This window comes from Sebastes fasciatus, chromosome 5, assembly GCF_043250625.1.
Source record: "Sebastes fasciatus isolate fSebFas1 chromosome 5, fSebFas1.pri, whole genome shotgun sequence".
Taxonomy (NCBI): Eukaryota; Metazoa; Chordata; class Actinopteri; order Perciformes; family Sebastidae; genus Sebastes; species Sebastes fasciatus.
The window spans coordinates 23,211,096-23,235,521 of NC_133799.1; the positions used below are offsets into that span (position 1 = coordinate 23,211,096).

Genomic DNA, 24,426 nt, shown 5'->3' on the forward strand with positions numbered 1-24,426 from the left:
GAAGTGAACTGAAGGGCACTCCAGCTTGCTCCTTGTCTGTTTGTTTAGCTCATTAGCTCATGCTACCCATGTCACATCTAGTTCACCTTGCCACAAGCATAACGCCATAGTTGATGAGGTTTTTAGCTGAGCCACAGAAGCAGCGGCATTAGTGCAGTTTCAGTTCAAAGTTTATTACAACTTAAAGGTGCAATGTGGGATCTGGTGGCATCTAGCAGTGAGGATGCAGATTGCAACCAACTGAAGCTTCTCCCGAGTGCCAAGCGTGTAGGAGAACTATGGTGGCCGGCGTGAAAACATGAATGGCCCTCTCTAGAGCCAGTTGTTGTGAGAGCGTAGCTCAATTTAACATTATCGACTCCGGTCCCAGCAGGAAAAGTTAACAGAGTGGTTTGTCCGTTCTGGGCTACTGTAGAAACATGGCGGCCGGCTTCGTGAGGACCCGCTCACACTTGCCAACCCTCACGATTTTCCCAAGAGAATCCCGTCTTTCATTGCCCTCTCCCAGTTTCCTCCCGAGGTCACAATTCTCCCGTATTTCTCCTATTTTATGGCAATTTTTCAAACCTTTTTTTCCTTTTAGTTATCTCAACATGTTTCTGGCAGTGTACAGCGTGTATAAGCCCTATACTGGTTCCACCCAGACGACAATACAGCTACACCAAATGTCTTTCCTGGCGGAGTTGAGCTGATTGCGACACCGCAGTGTGGTTTGAACTATTGGAAGTACTGGAAGCCATTGGAAATAACAGGTTCCAGAGCGCCGTTGTCGCATTGTCTCTGAAAGGACCTTCAGTGAGTGAGAGAAGGAGAAAGAAAATGTAGAGTACTAATGAATGAATAAATGAAAACTGATGAATACTAGCCTAGTTTATACCAGAGATTCACACAAGTTCACACCAGAGAGGGGATTTATTCAGTTTTCTTTCCTGAGAATTAAAAGTAAAATCAAAAGTAGGCCTATTTAACATAGAAATGCTGTTACGGATGCACTGATCCGACTTTTTCAGTCTAAATAGCGATACCTTGGCTTTGAGTATTGGCCGATACTGATCCAATACCAGTGTTTAATTAATAATCTGGATGCCTCACTGTGTGGAAGTGACTGGGATCATTCTTTTATGTGTAAGGCAACATCAGGCTTGACTTAAACATTGTTTTCCTAACTTTGTAAAACAAAATGTAACAAATAAATACATAGATATACATTTACAGAAACGTGGCAAAAAAATCTTCATATTTAACAGAAATTACAACTCAGGTATAAACCTCTTTAATGCAGCAACAAATTGGTCCAAACTTAAACAGGAGTATATGTATAGTACATAAACATAGAATTGAAATTAATAGATCGGCCCCATTGTCACTGATACCCGATCCAGCTATTGGAGTCAGCATTGACCCGATATCTGATCCAGTATCCAGCATCCCTAAATGCTGTTGCAGTGTACTTATTATTTTGTTATTTTCATTCTTTAAAAGTCACCAGAATGCAGGAAACAAAGTCTCTAAAACTGCTTTGCTTTCTAAATCCTATCCTCCTTACTGTCTCAAGGTTGGACCCGCTCCCTATGTAGATATAAACGGCTCATTCTAAGGTAACGGAAACACTACGATTCTTATTTTTTCAGGTGATTATACACTTAAGAAAACATACTTATTAATACCAGTCAAACACCAGTCAGGACATCCTTCAGGCTGTGGAAAAAGGAGAAGTGAACTAAGAAGCATCCTTTCGTTTGGCACACTGACCTATTGATGTGAACCTGGTGCAGGTGAAAGATAGGTACAAACCAGATTACAGCCACACAGAGAGTCGCAGGGAGACAGATTAGTGAGCATTTGAAAGGAGAGAAGGGAGAGGATTTAGCAGGATGAGGGAGAGGAGAGGAGAGAGGATTATGGAAGCCAGAGCCTGGATCCTAAAATAATCCTCTCAGTATACTGGGCTTTATGCGCCGTGGGGCAGAGGCCAGGTTGAGCTATTAAATTGTCATTGCGTTTGTGTGCCGCTGTTTTGAACGTGCAGAAAACACTTCCGAGTGTGTGATCACCGCCACCACCGCTGCTGTACATGAGGAGGTGTTTGATTTCTCCTTTAGTTTCTATCTCTCTGGCCGAACACACACACACTGCAACAGGCGCGTTTATTCAATCTGCCTTAATCTGGAAAGCCGGTCGGGAGCTACATGACTGTATTCGAAGCTCTAAGCGCCTCCTTCTTTCCATGCTCCCTGTTCTAAATTGGGTATTGCCATGGTTACATAAGATTCGGGGTCAGGGGGTCAGTGACGTTGCAGGCGAACACCGGATGGATGTGTGGCTGCTTCGTGGCGACAGAGGGACATAATATAACCCGTGAAAGACGGCAGATGAGGATCAGGAAGGAAACCATCAGACTGACAAAACCACGTAAATGGGAGGAAGAGGAAGTTTACATGCAGGGAATATAATAAACAATCTTATTGCATTTTTCCCAGCATTGTATTTTTAGCATTCAGGAAGAAGCAGCTTTGCATTTAATGTTTTTTTTTTTATTTGAGCGGTGTTTGAGAGGGAGTAGCTGTAGAAAACACAAGTATGTAGGAGCAATAAAGAGAGGTATGATTATACAAAAATGCACGCATAGGTGGTGCTGAAAGACAAAGAAAAGTATGAGTTGGATTTATGATTCAGGAGAAAAGCGTTCACAGTGGAAAAAGGCGGAGACTCACCACGCATGCTCACCAGATCAACGGGAGAGGGAGGGGTGTGAAAGCTCTGTGTTGCTCCACTAACCTACTTACCATAATCTCTCTCTTCTCCTGATTTCATAACTGTGCCTGAGTTACATGATGCACTCGTCATCTTACCCACGCTCGCCAATCAATTATTTTCATCGGTGCTGTCATTAATGGCTTCTGTTTGTGTCATCGGCTGTTTTGATATATGGCCGAGTCAGAGCGTGTTTCTGTTTGCGTTCAATCACACACCCACATTTCAAAGGGGAGAGACAGGAATGAAAATGCACCGGTTGAACTCTTATTAATTAAAAACATGTGCACATGCATGCATGTAGAAGCTGCATGCATGCATACATTTCTATTTTATTGTTTTAACATGAAGCATTTTGCATCATGAGATCTGTGTATAAAGCTCGTCAGATTTTAAATACATTTAATATTATGTTTAATTAAGCGTTGCATTTCAAAGCTGCTTTAAAAGTTACAAATGTACCCTGGATTGCAACATTTCAGGAAATGGAAAACAAAACAAAACAACGCATGCAGCACAACAACCTGTGGTCACTTAATTCCTCCACCAAGATTAGTGTTTGTTAATCCGGTGATATAATGCAGAGTTCTCCAATGTTGCATCATGCCAAAGGAAAACTGAGGACATTAAAGCTTCTCTCATAATAAATATGCATCTCTTCATGGTTGTTTTGCATCTCTGTAGTGGTTTTGCGTCTCTTTGTGGTTGTTTTGCATCTTTTTGTGGTCATTTTAGATCTCTCTAGTCGTTTTGCATCTCTTAGTGGTCGTTTTGTGTCTCTTCATGGTTGTTTTGCATGTTTTTGTGGTTGTTTTTTGTCTCTTTGTTATTATTTTGTGTCTCTCTGTAGTTGTTTTGTGTCTCTTCATGGTTGATTTGCATCTTTTTGTGGTTGTTCTGTGTCTCTTTGTAGTTGTTTTGTTTCTCTTCATGGTTATTTTGCATCTCTTTGGGGTCATTTCATGTAGTTGTTTTGAGTCACTTTGTGATAATTTTGCATTAGGACAAAACAGAAGACATAATAGCTTCTCTTATTCCACTGTGTATGGAGGTTTCTGTCTTTATGTTGTGTTCTATGGGTACCCACGAGTCTCCCCTTTACAGACATGCCCACTTTATGATAATCACATGCAGTTTGGGGCAAGTCATAGTCAAGTCAGCACACTGACACACTGACAGCTGTTGTTTCCTGTTGGGCTTCAGTTTGCCATGTTATAATTACATTTGACATGACTGAGGTGTTATATTGACAATGACTGCAGTCAGCATGATACGCCTGAAAGGAAAATGTTGAATGTTCACTATATCGCAGCGCTATTGGACGGTGACCAAAGATGTGTTTACTTGTTTGCATAACTGTTGGCTGGGTTTTCTATATATGTTTATGTGGATGCCAACTATGCAACAGCTGAAATGTAGAAGATCACCTCACGTAGGGCTGCAACAGTGTTATGACATGTCATTATACAATAACTGCAACTAGTATTTAAGCATATTCTTTCTCAATAAAAACAGCTGTTGTTGCCTGATGGGCTTGAGTTTGCCATGTTATGATATGAGCATATTTTTTATTCTAAATGCAGTACCTATGAGGGTTTCTGGACAATATTTGTCATTGTTTTGTGTTGTTAATTGATTTCCAATAATAAATATGTACATACATTTGCATAATGCAGAATATTTTTCCACTCCCATGTTGATAAGCGTATTAAATACTTGACAAATCTCCCTTTAAGGTACTTTTCGAACAGATACAAAAGGTGTAATTAACTTGCGGTAAATCGTGACTAAATATTTTAATTGATTGACTGACCTAGTTTCTTCTCATTGTGGTGACGCTTGCTGGATGCCTGGGGCTTTATGACTTTAACTACTGTAGTTACCAAGAGTTAAACAGAAACCAGCAGGAAGCAAATTATTGCGGTACTTGAGATTTCGGCAAGTTGTTTTCATTAATTTAAACTGTACTATTAACTAATTGGGTCAAGTTCAGGTTGTGGTTTGTAATAAGGTAATGTTAGCTCTAATTTGGTTGTTTTCTGGTAACATATCAATAATAAAGAGAGCAGCAAATCTACCATTAAGGTACATTTTGAACATAAAAGATTTGCCTTAAATTTGCGATTGATCACGATTAACTATGGACAATAATGTGATTAATCACGATTAAATATTTCATATAATTTATGATAATCACATGGCGTTTTGGGCAAGTCATAGTCAACTCAGCACACTGACACACTGACAGCTGTTGTTGCCTATTGGGCTGCAGTTTCTGGACAATATTTGTCATTGTTTTGTGTTGTTAATTGATTTACAATAATAAATATATACATACATTTGCATAAAGCAAGCATAATTGTCCAATATGTTGATAAGAGTATTAAATACTTGACAAATCTCCCTTTTAGGTACATTATGAACAGATAAAATGTATTTTAAATGTAACTGTGGACAATCAAGATTAATCACGATTAAATATTTTACAGCCCTATGAAAACCTGAAAAAAACACACATATGGCCCTTTAAGTCTGTTTAAAAAATCTCCAGTCCAAGAATTTATAGCCTATATATTGAGGGTTGACATGAAGACCTCTTGTTTATAATCTAAAATGTATCACAGTTCCTTTTCATTGGGTAATAGCAGGGAAGAATAATGAAACACCCGTATGGCCCTTTAAAGGGGACATATCATGCTCATTTTCCGGTTCTTACTTGTATTTTGGGTTTCTACTAGAACATGTTTACATGCTTTAATGTTTAAAAAAAACTTTATTTTCCTCATACTGTCTGCTTGGATATAGCTGTATTTATCCTCTGTCTGAAACGCTCGGTTTTAGTACATTTCAATGGAATTGCAACAGAAATGGGTTGCTAGGCAACAGCTTAGGTCCATGTTTACTTCCTGTCAGCTGATGTCATTCACATACACTGAAACCAGTAATAAACTAGGACACATTTAGAATGTTTATGTTTAAAACTGTGAAATGGTCTAAATATTGTAGATTTGCGACATCACAAATGGACAGAAATCCTGACGGCTTGTTTCAAAAGCTCAGTTTCTGAATAAGGGCTGTGTGTGTATTTCTCTGTGGATTAAGTGTTCCAATACTTTCACAGTATTTTATAGAACTTAAACCTACATGTTGATTTTTGAAGATAGAGGTGGTGCATTCGATCCTGTTTACTCTTAATTTGATATTTAAGCATTATTTTTAGACCTTTTTTGGGGGGGCTAATGAAAGTTTTACATTTTTATATTCTAAAATGTATTGTAGTATTTTCTTAGGTATCATAAAGCAGCACTGTTTTTAGCTTTTAGGTTAAAGTTATTTGAAATTTTGAGCATTTTTAAAAGGCGAGAAACCCTCCAATAAGTTGTACTACACAAAGCTACAAATTTCTCTGTAAAAGTCTGATTTTTTTATATTAATCAGAAGACGCGTCTTATTTTTATACATTCCTTTAATGACAGATGTTAGGACCTGGACACTATTTAATTTTTTCTGCATTTTACTGCAGTCAGAGGCATTCATTTAAATCCAGTGTCAGATGAGACTTCAGTTTCTCTCTCTGTGTTTGAACAGCCATGAAAATGAACGGCCTTGAAAATGAAAAACCATGAAAATGAAAAGCCATGAAAATGTCACTTTTTACAACATGGGACCTTTAAGTCTGTTTAAAAATCTCCAATCCAAGAATTTATAGCCTATATATTGAGGGTTGACATGGATACCCCTTATTTATCTATAATCTTAAGTGTATCATAGTTCCTTTTCATTGGGTAATAGTGGGGAAGAATAATGAAAAATTGCTGTTTATAGTGTATGAAAACGTGCAAAAACGCTCGTATGGCTCTTTAAATCTGTTAAAAAAAATCTCCTATATATTGAGGGTTGACATGAATACCTCTTGTTTATTAATAATCTTAAGTGTATCATAGTTCCTTTTCAATGGGAGAATAGTGGGGAAGAGTAATGAAACACCCGTATGGCCCTTTAAGTCTGTTTAAAAATCTCCAATCCAAGAATTTATATTGAGAGTTGTCATGAAGACCTCTTATTTATAATCTAAAATGTATCATGGTTCCTTTTCATTGGGTAATAGCAGGAAAGAATAATGAAAAATTGCTGTTTATAGTGTATGAAAACATGCAAAAACACCCATTAAATCTGTTAAAAAATATAAATTGAGAGTTGTCATGAAGACTTTTTGTTTATCAACAATCTAATAGTTAGTTTTCATTGAGGGAATCATGGTGAAGAAGAATTAGGTCAACTATTAAACTGAATCATCTACCAGGAAATAAAACTGTGCCTTTTGTTATTAACCAGATTCCCACGCTGGCATGATGCATGATGTCTGCGGCTCTCGAGCTGACACACTGCCACACTTTCCCACGCACGCGAGAAAGAACCTCCTTAATGCGCGTGAAGGAGGAGGAGTGATGGGAGGAGGAGTGAGGAGTGTGTGCGCGCGCGTCAGATCACGGGGCACGAGGCGGGCGGTCCGCGAGGTGAGGATCATGTGTACTAGTCCACGCGCCGAATGTTGGTTACCGTCAGTGCGCCGCAGAGCAGAGCAGAGCAGAGCAGCTTAGAGCCGACGAGCATCACAACACAAAACTCTCCAGACTGCAGCCAACAACAACTATAACTTCAAAACTCAACATTGCTTTTATCTAATATATGCTCAGTGCATGTTTTTCTTAACAAAAAGGTAGTAAATCCATATGAGGATTTGTTTTTTGTGACAGTTTTTTGGAGCGAATAAGTGCGCATCTTGGCTTCTTCTACCTGGAGTTGCATGACTTGGAAGAGTTGACTTCTTCACCGCCATCATGAGAGGTGAGTTTGTAGAAAATGTTTGCATCTATTATAATATCTCTTCTTATAATAACAGTCTGTCTGGTGTGTTTGTAAATAACTTTTTTTTTAAGCGTCATGAAAGGCTTTGAGTCCAAAGTGCGTAGGCTGTTATAGGCTGCAGGCGCGCACTAGAATAAGCCCATTACATCACAAGAGGGAAATAATAAAAAATAATTACAGGTTGTTTTTAAAGAATTGTCAGCTTGAAAGTTGTTGACACAAGCTTATTATGCACATTTCTTTTCAAAAAGTGTATTTTTTATTATTATTATAGCACAAATATTTATTTTTTTGCGCATTTACGCACAGGTCTAAAGAGCTTATTTGAGCTGTAAATGGGTTTTGCGCATTTATGCATTTTTGCATTTGACGAGAGGAATACGTTGCAGCTATGTTACTTTATTTCACCGGTGACTCCAGTTATGTAAGAAGAGAGAGAGAGTGAAGGGAGGGAGTGAGCGGAGTGATTCAGAGGCTGTCAAACCGAGAAAAAATCTGCTGGCAAAGGGTTGTTCATGGTGATTAAATAGTCCCACTTTTCTATTTTTTCTCCCTTTTCCCCATTTGCTGTATTTCATTACACTTTTAGTATCACTTTTGCATGATCCCACTATTAGTTTTGCAATTTTCATGTTGACATTTTTTTATTTATTTTTTTCCACTTTAGTTTTTATGCATTTTTCAAGGTTATACACATATTAGCAACATATGGGCACAGTCAGACCCATAAACAAAGGGAACAGTACATACCAGACTCATGTTTGGGAGTTACACTTCCATTATTCCATACATTCTTATGTCATTTCCAACTCAATCAGTTGTCCTTCCTGCCGTCTTCGTCACTGTTTTGGTTGAACTGTTGACATTTTTTAATGTGCATCATGTTTGAATGTGCCTTAAAGCACTGATGGTGTTGGAGTGTGTTTTACAGTTATTTTATAGTCCATCAGCCGGCATGTTTTTGTTTTCAGCCTCAGCAGTATGGTGGCCAGTTAGAGGAGGTGAGAGGGGAGAGAAAGGTGCTCCATTGACCTATTTCTGTCATTGAGGATTACAGTGTGTGTGTGTGTGTGTGTGTGTGTGCACGCGCCTGTGGGTGGAGGGCCACGGTCTGTCATCATTACTAATGAGACAATGTTGATAATGTAAATCAGTTATCATGACACAATGTTCCTCTTTAAAATATCGTAGATATGAGCTGCACAGGAGGAGACTGGTTTTAACGCACCTTGCAAGATGCATCCCGCCTTTTACTAGTTTTTCTTACAAAAAAAAACATAGTTTTTGTGGTTCTGTGACAAAGATTTTATATATGAAATCTAAAAATATACTTATATTAAGATTTAACAGGTTTAGCGATGCACCGATACCGGATATCGGCACGATACTGACTCAAAAAGCTGGATCTATCCAATTCAATTCTATGTTTATATACTATATACATTATATACTGACATTTTAATTCCTGTTGACCAATTTGCCCCTGAATTAAAAGGGTTTAGGACTCAGCCTTGGCATATGGGCGCCCGCTCCACCAGGTGAACTACCAGGGCGCCCAGGAAAGTGATGTTTAAGTCGAGGCTGATGTTGCCTTACACATAAAAGAATGACACCAGTCACTTCCACACAGTGAGGCATACAGATTATTAATTAAGCACTAGTATCGGCCAATATCCAAAGCCCAGGTATCTGTATCGGTATCGGGACTGAAGAAATCTATGATTATGGAAAAACATCATTTTTGTGACAATGATCTTATATATGAAATCTAAAAACAAACATCTGTTTATAACTTATGCTAAGATTTTTACAGTTCTGTGGAACTGTGATGTCCAGTCAAGGCAGTGCACCGATGCAACAAGCAGGATATGAGCACAGCAAGCCAACATGTAACCACAAAACACAGCAGGGTTCAGTTAAGCTCAGTTTCCTCTGCCGGCTACGGTTACTTACATCAACCAGAGTGTGTCACTCCAGTCAAGCACGGCTTGTCAATCTGATTTTGTAAAAAAAAACAACAAAAAAAAAAACGCAACATTATTCATCATGCCCAATTGAATTGAGAAAACAAGTTACGTAAGAGTGTGAATCTCAAGATCCCGTGAGTCGCCTGACGGACTGCAAACAATGCTATTGTGCTCGTTTATCTCAGAGTGATTCTCGTAAACTGTCCCACAAACAGGTTAGGCAGGTATGATGTCACACGATGAAACAGACAAACTCCAATGAAGCATTTTATGCCTCAGTGGATTAACGTTGTGCAGAGTCGTATAATACCGTTAGCTCAGGATCAAAGAGGAAAGGGCGCTCTCTGCTCTCCCAACTCCACCGCTGTGCTGAGCTCAGCCTCAAAGCCACTATCTGTTGCAGCCTTGGGGAAGTTCACAGCGAGCTACAGTATGTGTCAGGGTGCCCTTTCTCTCTGACAACTGCACGCTAAAGATTCCTGTCCCCCTCTATCTAAAGCTTTAACTCTTCACCCCGCCTGCATGTTAGTGTGCAAGGAACATGTTAGGTAACATTAGCTCGGTGCCTTTTTTAAAAACATTTAATTTTGACTACAAGGGAGACAGTTCATTTTGCAGCATGATTACATAGAAATAATATTTTTCTTTGCAGTATCTTAAATCCTTTTGGAGGATAAGTGACATCTAAACATGAGATTATAATTCAAGGAGACTGTGATTGCTGCAGCATCGTCCTAAATTTGTCCCTGCGGTTTTGGAGCAGAGTGCAAAATTACACGCTGTGAACCGAATTCCTCAGTCTGGTTTTGCTTGTGTTGCAGAGGCCCACTTGGGTTGTTTTAGCTTGGAGCTGCTGGATCAAGTGAATGCACTTTATCTCCTCTGATCAATGGTGAGGGATTACAGAGGCACAGAGTGTGAAGCCGGGTGTACCTTGGCAGGCGTAGCGTTGTTGTTCACCATGTGAATGTTTACCAAAGTAGGGATGCAACGACTTATCGGTCGAACATCGTTATCGGATGATTTGCGCCTCGTTGACTGCAAATAAGATGATTATGTGTTGTGTTGCATTCATTTTGTGCCAGCTAAATGTTGTGTTGTTAGCCGCTGTTTAATTACATTTAATTAGGGCCAACAGCTGTACTACTGACCTAATTTTTAGGATGTGTGCACATAGAAATACAATTAATATTCTCTTCCTCAAGACTGTCGGGAAAGTAATTATGCTTCTTAAATGATGCCAAGTGTGTCACAGAAGATGAAAGGAAATATTTGCACTTATAATGCACATATTTTTATAAAACACTTGTTACTCTACAGCTCTAAAAACCCATCAGGAAGATGCACAGTTAAGACGAGCGATGTGTCTCTGTGTACACTAATACCTCTCCTTTCCACTACTGTTGCATCTGCTGAGTAATTACCTAAGACATGCAGTGCATTTTTAAAGAGTTTGGGGTTAGTGTCAGGCCATATTATACTATCTGCGTTCTTTAGATAGGTCATAGGGAGGAGAAGAAGAAGACTCATTACTGGTCACTTACAGTATAGAAAACACGTGGTGGTTGAGGCCCTGTATTGGGAGACATGTAGAAAGAGAGAACTTCCAACTTGACTGTGCAAACCCTCTCTGGGTGGTTATCTAACTTTGCAGTCTGTTACACAATACAGCATGTATGCTCTTTCTTCCCCATAGAGGCCCCGGCAGCCCCCTTTTCTGAGTGTAGGTCAAGTATACAGTACGGCATGTAAATGTAAAGCGCAAGGTAAATAGGACCTTGGACCCTGTTTGATTAGCTGGGATGAGAGAGCAAAGTCTCCATAGCAGAGGTATTACAGCACCGATGAAGAAGAAGAAGTGCTGACCAACAGACACACTGACTCAGAAAGGACTTTTAAATCAACACATCCATATGTGGAAAGATGCTTTTCTGCAATGAGGTTCTAGAAAATGCTAATTATGATAGGAGGGATTTTCAAGCGTTGGAGTAACAGGTACTGCACACCAAAGCTCCTATGAGGTGTAATTATATTAACATATACAGTGTACTAGATGTTCTTTAAGCTCCTTTTAAACTTCAAAGCTATGCAGTTGAATTATATAATTCATCATCATGCATTATGCCAAAGAGGACGGTGATTTCACCAAGGCAAACGTGGAGGAAAAAAAGGACGATCCGCACCATCAAATGTTGGAAACAGCATTCCAACTAGAGTTGTTCCGATACCAGTATCAGAAATGCGTCCGATACCGCCCAAAATTCGGGATCGGGTATCGCCGATTACACCAGCCTATTCACCGATTCGATTGCCATAATTTACTAACCCTTCGCCGCTCCGAAAGCCATAACTGTGCTGTCATACTGAATATATCATGGTTGCAACTGGCAACTACTGTTTTAGAGCAGAGAAGAAGAACTGATTGCAGGTAGTTTGTCACGCGACGATAGCAAACAACAACAGTGCTGTGCTAATGGAGAGTGTTACGGTAACGGCAAAGAGTATAGAAGCAAAGAGACAGTCGCTGCCGCCATACTTTCTTTGTTAACGGTAGTCAGAGCGAGAAAAATGTCAACCCTTTGGCAGTATTTCACAGTGGAAAATCCAACTAGTAAAACGGCGATATGTGTCGCGTGTGGGGTGTTGCCAATTTCAACACCAGCACTCTTATAAAACATTTGAAGATGCATCACAGGAAAGGACAGAGAAGGACGAACCGCACCAGCAAACGTCGCATTCCAACAACAAGATAAATTCCAGAAAAAGATAACCAAGAAGCGCCGAAGTTATTGTATCTATCACACTGGTATCGGATCGGAACATCTCTAACCGTACGGGTGTTTTTCTAGGTTTTTGTGAGTACGTGCTGTCTTAGAAACAAGGAAATGCTGTAAACGAACTCTGATGAGGATAAAGAAACTCTTGTTCAGGCCTGTGCTGCTACACAACATAAAATATTGATGGTCACAGAGTGTTTTAGTTGTCAGAGACCCGTCTAATAATCTGCACACTCTTATTTACACTAAACCGTGTACACTTCTGCGCCGAGCCGTGATTAGTGCAACATTTTATTTGCCAATACGGCAGAAGGAATCTCTGGGCAGCCAACTGCACCGGAGTAAAAATAGATTTATGGTGTAGCTCAAACACAGCTGAAATTTCACTCAAATACTTGACATGCTGCAACAAGTTGAGAGCTACTATTAGCTGCCCCTGCTGCAGCGTACTGTACTGGATGTGTTAGGAAATATTTCCAGATGTTGCGTAAGTTGTAAAAGGGGCAACTGGTCATCCACCTCTCGGTTATCAAACCTTGCATTGTTTTCCTTCTAAAGCACCCTCCCTTAGCTCAAACCTGAGTCAGCTTTCCACCTTGAAACCCGCAAGAAACCCAGATTGTGTTTCTTCCTTGTGCGGCTGCCACCAACAAGCGCCGCCCCCCGCCCCCTCCTTTTCTGCTGAATGAGAAACTGTGTCAGTGGAGCAGCTCCTGCTCTCCGGGCCTGACGGTGCAGCTCAGCTGACTGGCAGGTGAGGCGGCGAGTCGCGGGCAAAGCCGCTCACTCAGCGCCCAATGGTTAGCGCGGGAGGTCCGGGGAGGATCGTCACTCCGTTGCCACGACAACCACCTTTGAATGAGTGTGTTCGTGGAATGCAGCCAGACGGCGGTTATATAACAGACTGAAGGGCGGGGGTGAGGCTCTGGAGGGGGGAGCGCTAAAGGGAGCAGTAGAAAGGGATTTTTTTTCCATTCGCTTTATTTATTTATATCCCTCAGTTGCACTGGCCAGCAGGAAACACTCAAATATGTCACCTGCACTACACAGAAACTCTTTGTGGAGGGCAAATGTTTCCTAAATTCAGATTTTCAGGTTTTCACTAACCGCTTTTGCTTTGCCTCTTTATTTGTGTGACGCATATCTCTCCCCACACAGAGTGACTCATGTGATTGGTCGGTCGTGAGCAGTTTATCAAAGAGCCTTTTAGAAAACAGCAATTTTCTGGAGAGCTGTGATGGCCGGTTAAAGCCGTGGCTGCGATTTACAGGTTACCTAATACCCCCTGTGATCCAGCAAAAGTGGTTTAGGGATTGTTTGGCACACCCTGCCGCCCGAGCCAAATCAAATCTTGCACTCAATCTGCACCGTACCAGTCGGTCGCAGTTGTTTTGTGGGTTACAATTGTACGCCTCGGAGGGTTCAGAACAGCAGTATGCCTTTGTTAACCTGCTGACATTTTGTACATCCTGGAGGAAGAGCGACGTAGAGAGAGAGAGCGAGAGAGTGAGAGAGACGTGAAACTTTATAACCTCGGGCCTCAGCTAATGCAATTGACCTGCTATTCTGGGCTTGAGGAGGCCCAGCTACTTAGATAAACAACATAATGAAAAGAACAGGCTGTTCCTGAGTAAGAAGGCTCAGGCTCCCACAATGAACTCAAGGTGTATATAATGTATAGGCAGATACACTCTGGTCTTCTCTTGTTTCTTCACAGTCCTGTGATAACATCTTTATTAGTAGGGTTATCGTTAGTGTCCTCGAACAAAGAAATCCTTTGTCGACTAATCGATTAGTTGGTTTCATCAACAGATCTGTGAAGTTTCTCCACAAAGAATCACACAAAAGCACCACTTTAAATCTTGTGTTTACCAGAGATGTGCTCATTAAGTTCCTTGGAAGTCATTCAGCATGAAAAAGTATAAAAAAATTTTGAATGTCCACTATATCTCAGCGCTATTGGACGGTGACCAAAGATGTGTTTACTTGTTTGCGTAACTGTTGGCTGGGTTTTCTATATATGTTTGTGTAGATGCCAACTATGCAACAGCTGAAATGTAGAAGATCACCTCACGCAGGGCTGCAACAGTGTCATGACATGTCATTATGCAATAACTGCAACTAGTATTTAAGCATATTCTCTCTCAATAAAAACAGCTGTTGTTGCCTGTTGGGCTTGAGTTTGCCATGTTATGATTTGAGCATATTATTTTATGCTAAATGCAGTACCTTTCTGGACAATATTTGTCATTGATTTGTGTTGTTAATTGAGTTCCAATAATTCATATAAACATACATTTGCAAAAAGCAAGCATATTTGCCCACTCTCATGTTGATAATAGTATTAAATACTTGACAAATCTCCCTTTAAGGTACTTTTTGAACGTGCAATTAATCGCGATTAACTGTTTTAATCGATTGATAGCCCTCATTTTTTACCATTTCACTGATTTTTTTTCCTTCTTCATCTCTCTACAGCTCAAATAGAGGTGATTCCGTGTAAAATCTGTGGGGACAAATCATCAGGGATTCACTATGGTGTCATCACCTGTGAAGGCTGCAAGGTGAGCTATCACACCATCTCCCTCAGAAGTAGCTTTAATGTGTTGTTATCACTATTCAAGCATTCAGATGCTCACAATGTTTATTCACATTTTGTGTCTTTTTGTGTGTAGGGTTTCTTCAGACGCAGCCAGCAGAACAACGCTATGTACTCCTGCTCACGACAGAGGAACTGTTTAATAGACCGGACCAACCGTAACCGTTGTCAGCACTGCAGGCTGCAGAAGTGTCTCGCCCTGGGCATGAGCCGCGATGGTGAGTTCAGCTGCTCGATCTATATTTAATTAACTCCGAGTTTCCACCTTTTTGCTTATCACGTTGAATGAGTCTTGTTTCACTTAGCCCATACCTTCCTGAATGTTTAATTTTTTGTCTTCCTGTTGCAGCGGTCAAGTTCGGTCGAATGTCCAAAAAGCAGCGCGACAGCCTGTATGCAGAGGTCCAGAAGCACCAGCAGTCCCAGGAGTGCGCGGCGCTCGGCATCCGCGAGGACAACAGCGACATGGTCGACCACAGCCGCAACTACAGAAGAGGCTCCACAGTCGCGCTCAGCGACCTGGACGACATCAGCATGCTGCCAGAGGGCCTGCTCTTCGACCTGCCGCTGACCCCGGAGGACGGAGGCGGAGACTACTGTAACCTGGACATGCTGGGCGGCAGCGCGGGCAGCAGCTCGTCCTCTCAGAGCTCACCAGAACAGACCAACTTAGACTTTCTAGACGGCAACCACAGCATCAAGCACGAGTACCAGCTGTTGCACGACTCCGGACTCTTCTCACACGCGATCCTCAACCCGCTGCCCGAGGGCTGCTCCCTGCTTGACATAGGTCAGTAGAAATCCTGTAATGCTGTTGTGTGTTTGAACCTTAAATCTTTCTTAAAGACAACAATAATCTCATTGCAAAAAAACGTTCCCTCTGTTCAGATCGTATAACTCAGAGTGTGCTGAAGTCCCACATCGAGACGAGCCAGTACAGCACAGACGAGCTGAAGCGAATGGCGTGGACCATGTACAGCCCAGAAGAGACACGCTCATACCAGACCAAGGTAGATATATGACACATGTATTACACATGTTTTTTCTAAATGTCTGCATTATCACGGATGAAACAAAAGCCGACAGATTAATCAGACTGAATCTAAAGTTGCCCATAAAACATGATTTCATATCGCTGTAGTTTGGCTCATCATGCCATGTTTTCTAATCTTGCACAAAGACCAACTGTAAAACTTCTAGAAGGATGTTTCCTAAAACAAATAGAAGTGTTCCCTTCTTATCACCGTAGTTGATTCTTACAGTCGGGGTTTGTAAATCCAAACATTTATTATCACACATCTCCTACTGGGCTTTTTGTCTCACTTGTCAAGGTTTTAGCCTTTCAAACAAATATTATCAAACATACTGCAGGTCAGGGCGTCTTTAGGGGGAATCCACTCAACCACAGTCTAGATAAGCACAGCGTCAACGGTGAAATGGAGTATTGCAATCCTCATTAATGAATCCCTGTCTCTCTGCTCTCTCTTCCAGTCAGCTGAGGTGATGTGGCAACAATGTGCCATTCACATCACCAACGCAATCCAGTACGTGGTAGAGTTTGCCAAGCGCATCACTGGCTTCATGGACCTCTGTCAGAACGACCAGATCATCCTCCTCAAAGCAGGTCAGTGCATGACACCAGTACACACACACACACAAGTATAAAACATGATATGTCCCTTATAAATTAAAAAGAAAATACCACTAATTTGTGAGAGAAATGTATTTATTTTTTTGACTGTAACGCCGCGGTCGGGTTTACATTGGAGTTAGTTGAAAACCCGGTTCGTCACATGCTAATGGGTGTCTCGGCACGTCTGTCTCCGATGCCGACGGGCTCTTACCAAACGGCGGTATTTGACGAGTTAGGAGTGAGAACGGGTTGGTTTTTACATCATATGTGCCCCCCAGCAAGACGGCTAGCCTGCAGTCTGTTTGTTTATTACTTTGCAAACTTTTAGCCGAGATAAAGTCAGCTGTTGTCGTATGAACAGCGGTAGCGGAGTTCAAACATCACATGCGAGCAGAGTGACTTAGAAAAAGGTGCTTCTGAAGAACGGCTGACCTTGTTTTCGATCACGTTGCTTCTTCCACGCTACGCCAGTAATTTATGGGAGGCCTTCTGTGTCATCTTCAGGTGTTGGAAATTTTTAAAAAGATTTTCAGTGACAACTCAAACAGCAAATCATTCCGGCTAACAGCTTAATTGGCTGTGAATGGTAGCTAAGGTATGAGGAAGATGCACGCACACAAGGCGTTTAATTATGTGTCAATCAGAAATGTTGAAAATTTTTAAAAGATGCAACATGTGTCCACACCCAAACATGATCTGAGTAGCACGTGATGGGTGGATGGGCAACGTGATTGAAAATGTAGGTCAACAATTAGAAGTTATAAATAACTTGCAATTAAACAGTGTCGTTACCATAAGTGGGTCAAATACCATGGCTTTTTCTTTGTGATGTGTGACTTAATTGACCATGTGCATTTTTCTGCCTTGATGATGTTAATCACCTCCTTTATTGCGCACGTGAGGTTTACCTCATTCATAGCTTTCCCAGGAAATAATAAAATATCTGGGTCAGTAAAGAAGGTTTCACATTCGAGCTGCAATGATTACTCATTCAGTTGTCAACTATTAAATTAATCTCCAACTATTTTGATAAGCGAATAATCGGTTTGAGTAAGTTTTTAAGAAATAAAAGTCAAAATTCTCTGATTCCAGCTTCTTAAATGTGAATATTTTCTGGTTTATTTCCTCCTCTGTGACACTAAAGATTTGTATAACCATGACAGGGCAGATTTAACCAACATTTGTTTAAGAAATATGAGGCCTTCTTCTTACAACTTAGAAATTATGGATGTATTATATGATTAATGTAATTTATTTTCCAAGTGTTGAATATTGAAAGAAGCACACTCTGTTATTGTCAGAGGAGTTTGTTTCCTTTTTGTGGAAGGTATTTTTCATGATTGAATTTTGGATTGAATTTAATGTTTTTTTCTGTATTTTGTTTCTTTTGTGTGTCTACAGGCTGCATGGATGTCCTTCTGATCCGTATGTGTCGGGCCTATAACCCCATCAACAACACGTTGCTCTTTGACGGAAAGTTTGCCACTGCTCATCTTTTCAAAGCTCTCGGTGAGTCAACACTTCTCTTTCTCTCTTTTACGGGATGAAAGGAGGAGCAGGGGATTTTAGGTCGACATTTTTTAATGTGTCATGATGATGATGATGATGATGATGATGATGATGATGATGATGATGATGATGATGCTAACTTTCCTCCTTCCTTCTAGGATGTGACGACCTTGTCAACTCCGTGTTTGACTTGGCTAAAAGCCTGAGCCGTACCCAGATGTCAGAGGAAGAGATGGCTCTCTTCAGTGCTGCTGTGCTTCTCTCACCAGGTGAGATATTAGATATTTCTTTTATGAAATTAAAGTTTTTTGTATTTCAAGTTTTCAACAACACCAAACATCATAGAAAACCCAACAACACAATCTCTAAACAACGCAAGACAAAAAAAAAGATAAATAAAACAAAACAGGTTTGGATTGGCCAAACTAAAAAATAAAAGTAAATATATAATAAAAAAAATAACAAATAAATCGAGATTATATTTCTTGAACTAAATGGATTCATACCCACTGTCATACATTTAGTCTATTAAAAGCTCTTGGCTTGTGCTGCAGTTTGATGAGAAAAACAGAAACGTTTGCCAGCGCTGCTAAAAGTTGCTGCACAAGTTTGACGCTTAGCGGCTGACTCAATAGACGTGGCATTTGCCAATTGACTACAAAAGAATGCTAATTACCATTAATTAGATGATGTGAGTTGTTTACCGGCTACAGACGTAGTTAATGATAAACCTGTATTACAGGTAAACAAAATACCAGAGCATGACCTCTTTAAAAATGACAAAACATCATTCCTTCATTTTCAGATTTACAGCGTCAAAATACTATAGGCAGGAAATGACAGGATAATTATGCGATGTGATTTAATTATAACTTGAAGACCTCCAAATAAAAGCTTTTTTAGGATGCTAATAAAAAGACAATGTGGTTTTACTTTCAACCTATTTTCTTAGTGGCCTCATTCAGATTGCATTATCCATCCATTTATGTCAAAAAAAACATCTTTTGAGAAGCAAAATGTCATAAATAAAAAGTCCTATCGAGACATCCTACACATAAAGGAGATTTCTTCTCCTTCTGTTTGCTTCTGCTGTGACAGATTTTTAATGCACTTACATTTTTTAAATTCATAACACACCTACATCAGCAATGCTGCGCCTATAGTGACACTTAAATACCGGCGCCGACATGATAATGACTTAATGCCAGAGTGAAACTCCCTAATTGATCGCTCCCATGCTTTTGCACATTAAAGCTGAAATGTTTGTGTAATTGGCTTTACTGATGGCTTTACAGCCTGCCATTAATTTCAGTTCATCACAATAAAGAATGAAAAGCAGCTCACGCAGAGTTGAAAGAACTAGCTTGTCACTGCAGTGGCAGCCAGCTGTTAAATCTTTGATGTCGCAGAGTCGTAAGAGTCCCTGCTGACGACTGCATTACCGTGCAATGTTAATATAACGTTGACATGACAAAAAACGGCATTATGATAAATCACTTATCTCAGACAAGTTTCATGTCCCTGCAAACTCATTTCCATTGTGTTGTGAAGCCAACAGCTGCAGTTATATAAAGAGTCAGAAGATAATCTGCACATATAATGCTTAGTACATTTTGTATTCTTCTTTGTGCACTGTAAACCTCACCTGTACAACAACAACAACACCACTAATGAAACCGTCTTGTCACTCTTAATTTCCCTCAGACCGACCCTGGTTGACAGATGTTCAGAAGATCCAGAAGTTGCAAGAGAAAGTCTACGTGGCTCTGCAGCGCTGCCTACAAAAAGAGGGAGCGTCAGAAGAGAAGCTAGCAAAGGTACAAAGCCTGCTGCATTCAGCCCTGATCACACAGAGCGCTTTTTATTTGACAAGTTACCAGGCAACCACCAAATGAGAGCTAACGTTACCTTATTACAGACCAAGACCTGTTCTTGACCCAATTAGTTAATAGTACAGTTTAAATGAATGAAAACAACTTTCTGATTTTAACGTTTTCTTGCTCTTCTGTATTTCCCCTTCTAGATGGTGTCTAAGCTTCCCACAATGAAGTCCATTTGCAACCTTCACATCGACAAACTGGAGTTTTTCCGCCTGGTCCACCCTGATACGGCGTACACCTTCCCTCCTCTGTACAGGGAGGTGTTCGGCAGTGAACTCAGCTTCCCCGACTCCACGGAGGGCTAACACCGCCGCTCAGCTAAATAGCGGGATTTAAATGGAGGACATTGAGGTGTAGGGAGGGGGAGGGAGATAAAACACAAGAAATGTGGCAAAACTAACCAGCAGCTCAATGACAATCCTGCATGCTACACGTTAGGACACACTCCTCTCGCCTATGAGCTCCCGACCCTGTGGAGTAGCTCACACTGCCCTGCAAGCCAGTCCACTACACTACAGGAACTGCTGCTGGCTACTCAGTGCATGTTACCTCTTTTTTTAGGGACTTATTAAAGAATCATTTGTATTCTCAAAAATATTTTTCTATGAGAAGACCTCTCATCAAGCTGAATTTGACTTTCACCATTCTCAAAGTAAGCTATTGTTGAATGTATTCCCCTTTTTCCCCCTTTTACCGTTTCTGCACAGCCCTTCGGCTCGATCTATAGAATGTACATACTCGCACACGTTGTGGAGGTTTGCAGTAATTATGCCTGTTTCACTTTCTAGTTAAGTTTATTATCTCATTCATTTTCGGTAGCGCCCGTATTTTGCAGTTTTGTAACGTACGAACAAACTGTTTAAAGGGACCATGATCAAACTCACAAACAGACAGGGTTTTTAAACTGTGTGACTCGAGGGTAAACTCTGAGCATGCGGAGCACAAAACAAGCACTTATCTTTGTAGGTATTTTTACTAGCACACCCACAGACACTGATGTAAGTGAGCTCTTTTTTTTATGCAATCGCTGACCTCAGCCCTAATACCTTTTCCCCTTTGAAAATGCCACTTAGAGAGAGAGTGAGAGAGGTATTTTGAAAGTATTTTCAGATGCTCCTTTTATATATATATATATATATATATATATATATATATATATAAATAATAACACTTATATTATCATGTAAGATAAGAGCAGTTCATCCCGAGTGAGGAGGAGGAGGAGGGTGATGTGCTCAGGACTCTCGAACAGATACTGCCTGCCCAAACTTTGGGTTTCTGGGATGGAAAGACTTTTGCTGAAAACGGATGATTAGCACTTATTGTTAGAATCTGAACTCTTGGCACAAGACTTTATGGGTTCGCACTCAGACTGCCATCTGTGAAACTTCTGTTGAAACCAGTCAGAAGTACGAGATACGCCCTCCCCGCTGTAGATAAGCTGTATGAACAAGGTGGCGGGCCAGCCAACCGCTGCGGGGTCATGTGCTCTCCGTACGTTGAACCTCCTCCTCCGCAGAAGAGTGCCATCGCCCAAAAACCTCCAGCGCCGTCTCAACCAGCACATGCAAAAGACTTTGGGAGAAAAAGAAAATGAGACGTGGTTGGACGAAGGGTCAAAGACTGGAGAGTGGACTTGTGGGTGATGGTGTTATTTAAGCTCCTCGGACGTCAGTCGGAGGAGATTTTACTGTCTCTCTCGCTGCTTCGGGGTTTGATGGCCGACTGCGCTGTCGCAGGAAGCCAAGGTATTCTGATTTGGAGATCCTCTGTTCCTTCCCCTCCCCCACTCCCTTACTACCTCACCCTCTTCAAACACTACATGGCACAGCAAAGGGTTGACAGAGCCATCAGCTACCCCCCTGAGTTAATATTTCTGCGTACAGGATAGAGAGCTTCTTCAAAAAATACAACAATTAGTGGTGCAATTTGAAGGCCAGTGACTAAACGTTCCTAAAACATATTGTATCAGAAGTAGGGCTGTCAAAGTTAACACAAACAAATTTGTTTTAATCTTTAATTCTTTAACACAATCTTCTGAATGTACCAACCATGTCATACCAGCTTGTCGTGAAGGAGGCAAAATAACGCTACGAATTCACGCTAAATTTTGGCGAGGAAAAACTGGCATGGCCATTGACATCTGACCTCAAGATATGTGAATGAAAATGGGTTATATGGGTACCCACGAGTCTCCCCTTTACAGGATATTTTAACCGTTTGACAGCCTTAATCAGAAGACTAAAACTACTGGATCTACGTATACTGACTGCCTTTCTGTCATTTGAGAGCAGTTCGTGCCTTCAGGTCCAGGAAGCCCTACTTAGGATACAGCTCTATCCGAAGCAAAGTCTCTGGAGACACCAGGGTGCGTCCACTAGAAACCTTTTTTTCCTTCAGAGTAGGGGGACATATTGGATTTCTGTATACGCGCCATTCTACCTAAAGAAGCTACTAGAAAAGAAAAGGTGTAATCGATGCTGTTTTTATCTTACGACGACAATCATACGACACATGTTGGATGTCTATTTAATAGCCTGGTTTGCTTTTGCACTGCTGGGACAGTGCTGTTCGCCATACGTTATCTCACATAGCATGAAAGGGGGTATTACCCTTTTTCTGGGTACGTACTGTAAGACAGTGGCATGGTGGGATTGTGCAATAATGTCTTTCCCATTGTAATAGCACTCCAGCACAGTTGACCTCGCAGCACGACAAATGTTGTTTAAGAATATAAATGTACCAAATACCAACCACTACACAGATCAGCTGACACGTACAGATTGTAATACTTTGTGTGTGGAGAATGTGCTGCTTCTTTGAGAGGATTCAGTGTAGTTATTAGCAGGTCTGAAAGCTGTCCAGGGGGGCAGCGCTGAAGATCTTGCACTTGCATTTTCCGTTTTAGAGTTACTCAGGGAGATAGCTGGGCTCTCTGTCCTACAGTGTCTGCAGTTAGTCTAGCTAGCAAGACACCTCGCACCAACATAGAAGACCTTAAAACCTTGATCACTGTGTACAGTATATGTTCTTGTGAATGTTTTATTTCAGAAGTATCAAAGATTTTACCCCTGTCTAATATCATTATTGCAATTTTTTTTTTTTTTGAGTTTGAGTCATAGATGAAATAGGATATTAAAAATATAGTAAAATAAATATAAAAGATGGATTATAATCTTGTGTTGGTTTTGTTGTGATCTTCTGTTTCTTAATTTTTATCCCTACGTGTTTATTTTTCTCATCAGTTTAGTGTCCTTTTTGTCTTGGAGAGATGTAATTCTATTTTTTTAAAGAGCGTTTTTAAAGATGTCTCCCTACAAGTTTCTCTTTTGTCATGATCCTTCTGTTTATATGTTCACTCTATTTGAAGATTATTATTATTATTATTAAATCAATATAGATTTTAATAAGAAATAATTTATGATATGTTATGGATATAAAGCCTAAGAGGTTTTAACACAGTAAAGTGTTATTGCACAATGGTGATACAATATGTGGATTTAAGAATGTAATAAAAGTCTTTTTACAATTAAATGAAAAACATGTTGTGGATTTACTTTGTGTTTCGTAACAGTGATTGCACCCAAAATGATCTGCACACATGAACCATTTAAATGAAATACCCACGTGAAATAATACCTTCATCACAATTTCATTTGACACATGTTTCTTTTCTTTAAATACATTATATTAGTATTGGTTTATTTATTTACTACCTTTCAGGCTTCTTATTTTGTCAGATAATACATACAGACAAGGAAAAAAATGAATTCAAATAATTAACAATTAAATTAAATTGCCATTTAAGGGAAATTTTGCAACTAAATAAAAAAGATGATTAAAAAATATAAATATAAAATAGTATTTTCTGACTAAGTCAAGGTTCAAGGTTCTTTATTTGTCATTTGTCAATTCCAGCAAAGTAGACATTGGCAATGAAAATCTTTGGTCTCAGGTTCCGTCAACAATGCTCATAAAATATGTATATATATAAAAGGATAAATCACACAAGTAAAAGTAAAAGCAAAATGATAAGCTAAGACATAAAATAGTGCAGTTAAAATAAATATAAACATAAGTAAAGATAAAACAGTAATGTAAATTTGTAATTAATTTGTATTTCAGATGGGAAAACTGAATGTTAACGGGATGGATTATGTATATGCATGATGAGAAGTAATATATGTACACAGAGGTGTAAACAGGAATGTAGTATGTAATAATGAGAAGTACTAAATATATATATATATATAAATGTGTAAACAGTTATGGAATATGGTATAATGAGAAATACTAGAAATATATATACACATATGTGTAAACATTAATGTAGTATGTAATAATGAGAAGGACTTAAGTAGTATGTGTACACAGAGGTGTAAACAAGCTGTAGTAACTATATATATATATATATATATATATATATTATATAACAGTT

General features: G+C 40.0%; 2 protein-coding genes across 3 annotated transcripts in view; both read left to right on the forward strand.

The window, feature by feature from the left end:
- The window catches only part of LOC141768023 (E3 ubiquitin-protein ligase MARCHF2-like), a 100,303-nt gene that overhangs the window by 13,354 nt on the left and 62,523 nt on the right, over positions 1–24,426 (forward strand). The window lies entirely within an intron of this gene.
- Positions 7,258–23,529, forward strand: rorca (RAR-related orphan receptor C a). Its single transcript, XM_074635883.1, has 10 exons — positions 7,258–7,602; positions 14,846–14,931; positions 15,043–15,184; positions 15,316–15,756; positions 15,855–15,976; positions 16,458–16,590; positions 18,001–18,108; positions 18,267–18,377; positions 19,813–19,925; positions 20,132–23,529. Exons 1-10 carry the CDS (start codon positions 7,596–7,598, stop codon positions 20,291–20,293), a joined length of 1,425 nt encoding a protein of 474 aa, XP_074491984.1. The 5' UTR covers positions 7,258–7,595; the 3' UTR covers positions 20,294–23,529.

Bases quoted from the DNA above. Each gene is read 5' to 3' on its own strand.
- rorca (XM_074635883.1), top strand. The intron at 16,591-18,000 runs GTCAGTGCATGA...GTGTGTCTACAG, and splicing joins GATCATCCTCCTCAAAGCAG to GCTGCATGGATGTCCTTCTG. The intron at 18,109-18,266 runs GTGAGTCAACAC...CCTTCCTTCTAG, and splicing joins TCATCTTTTCAAAGCTCTCG to GATGTGACGACCTTGTCAAC.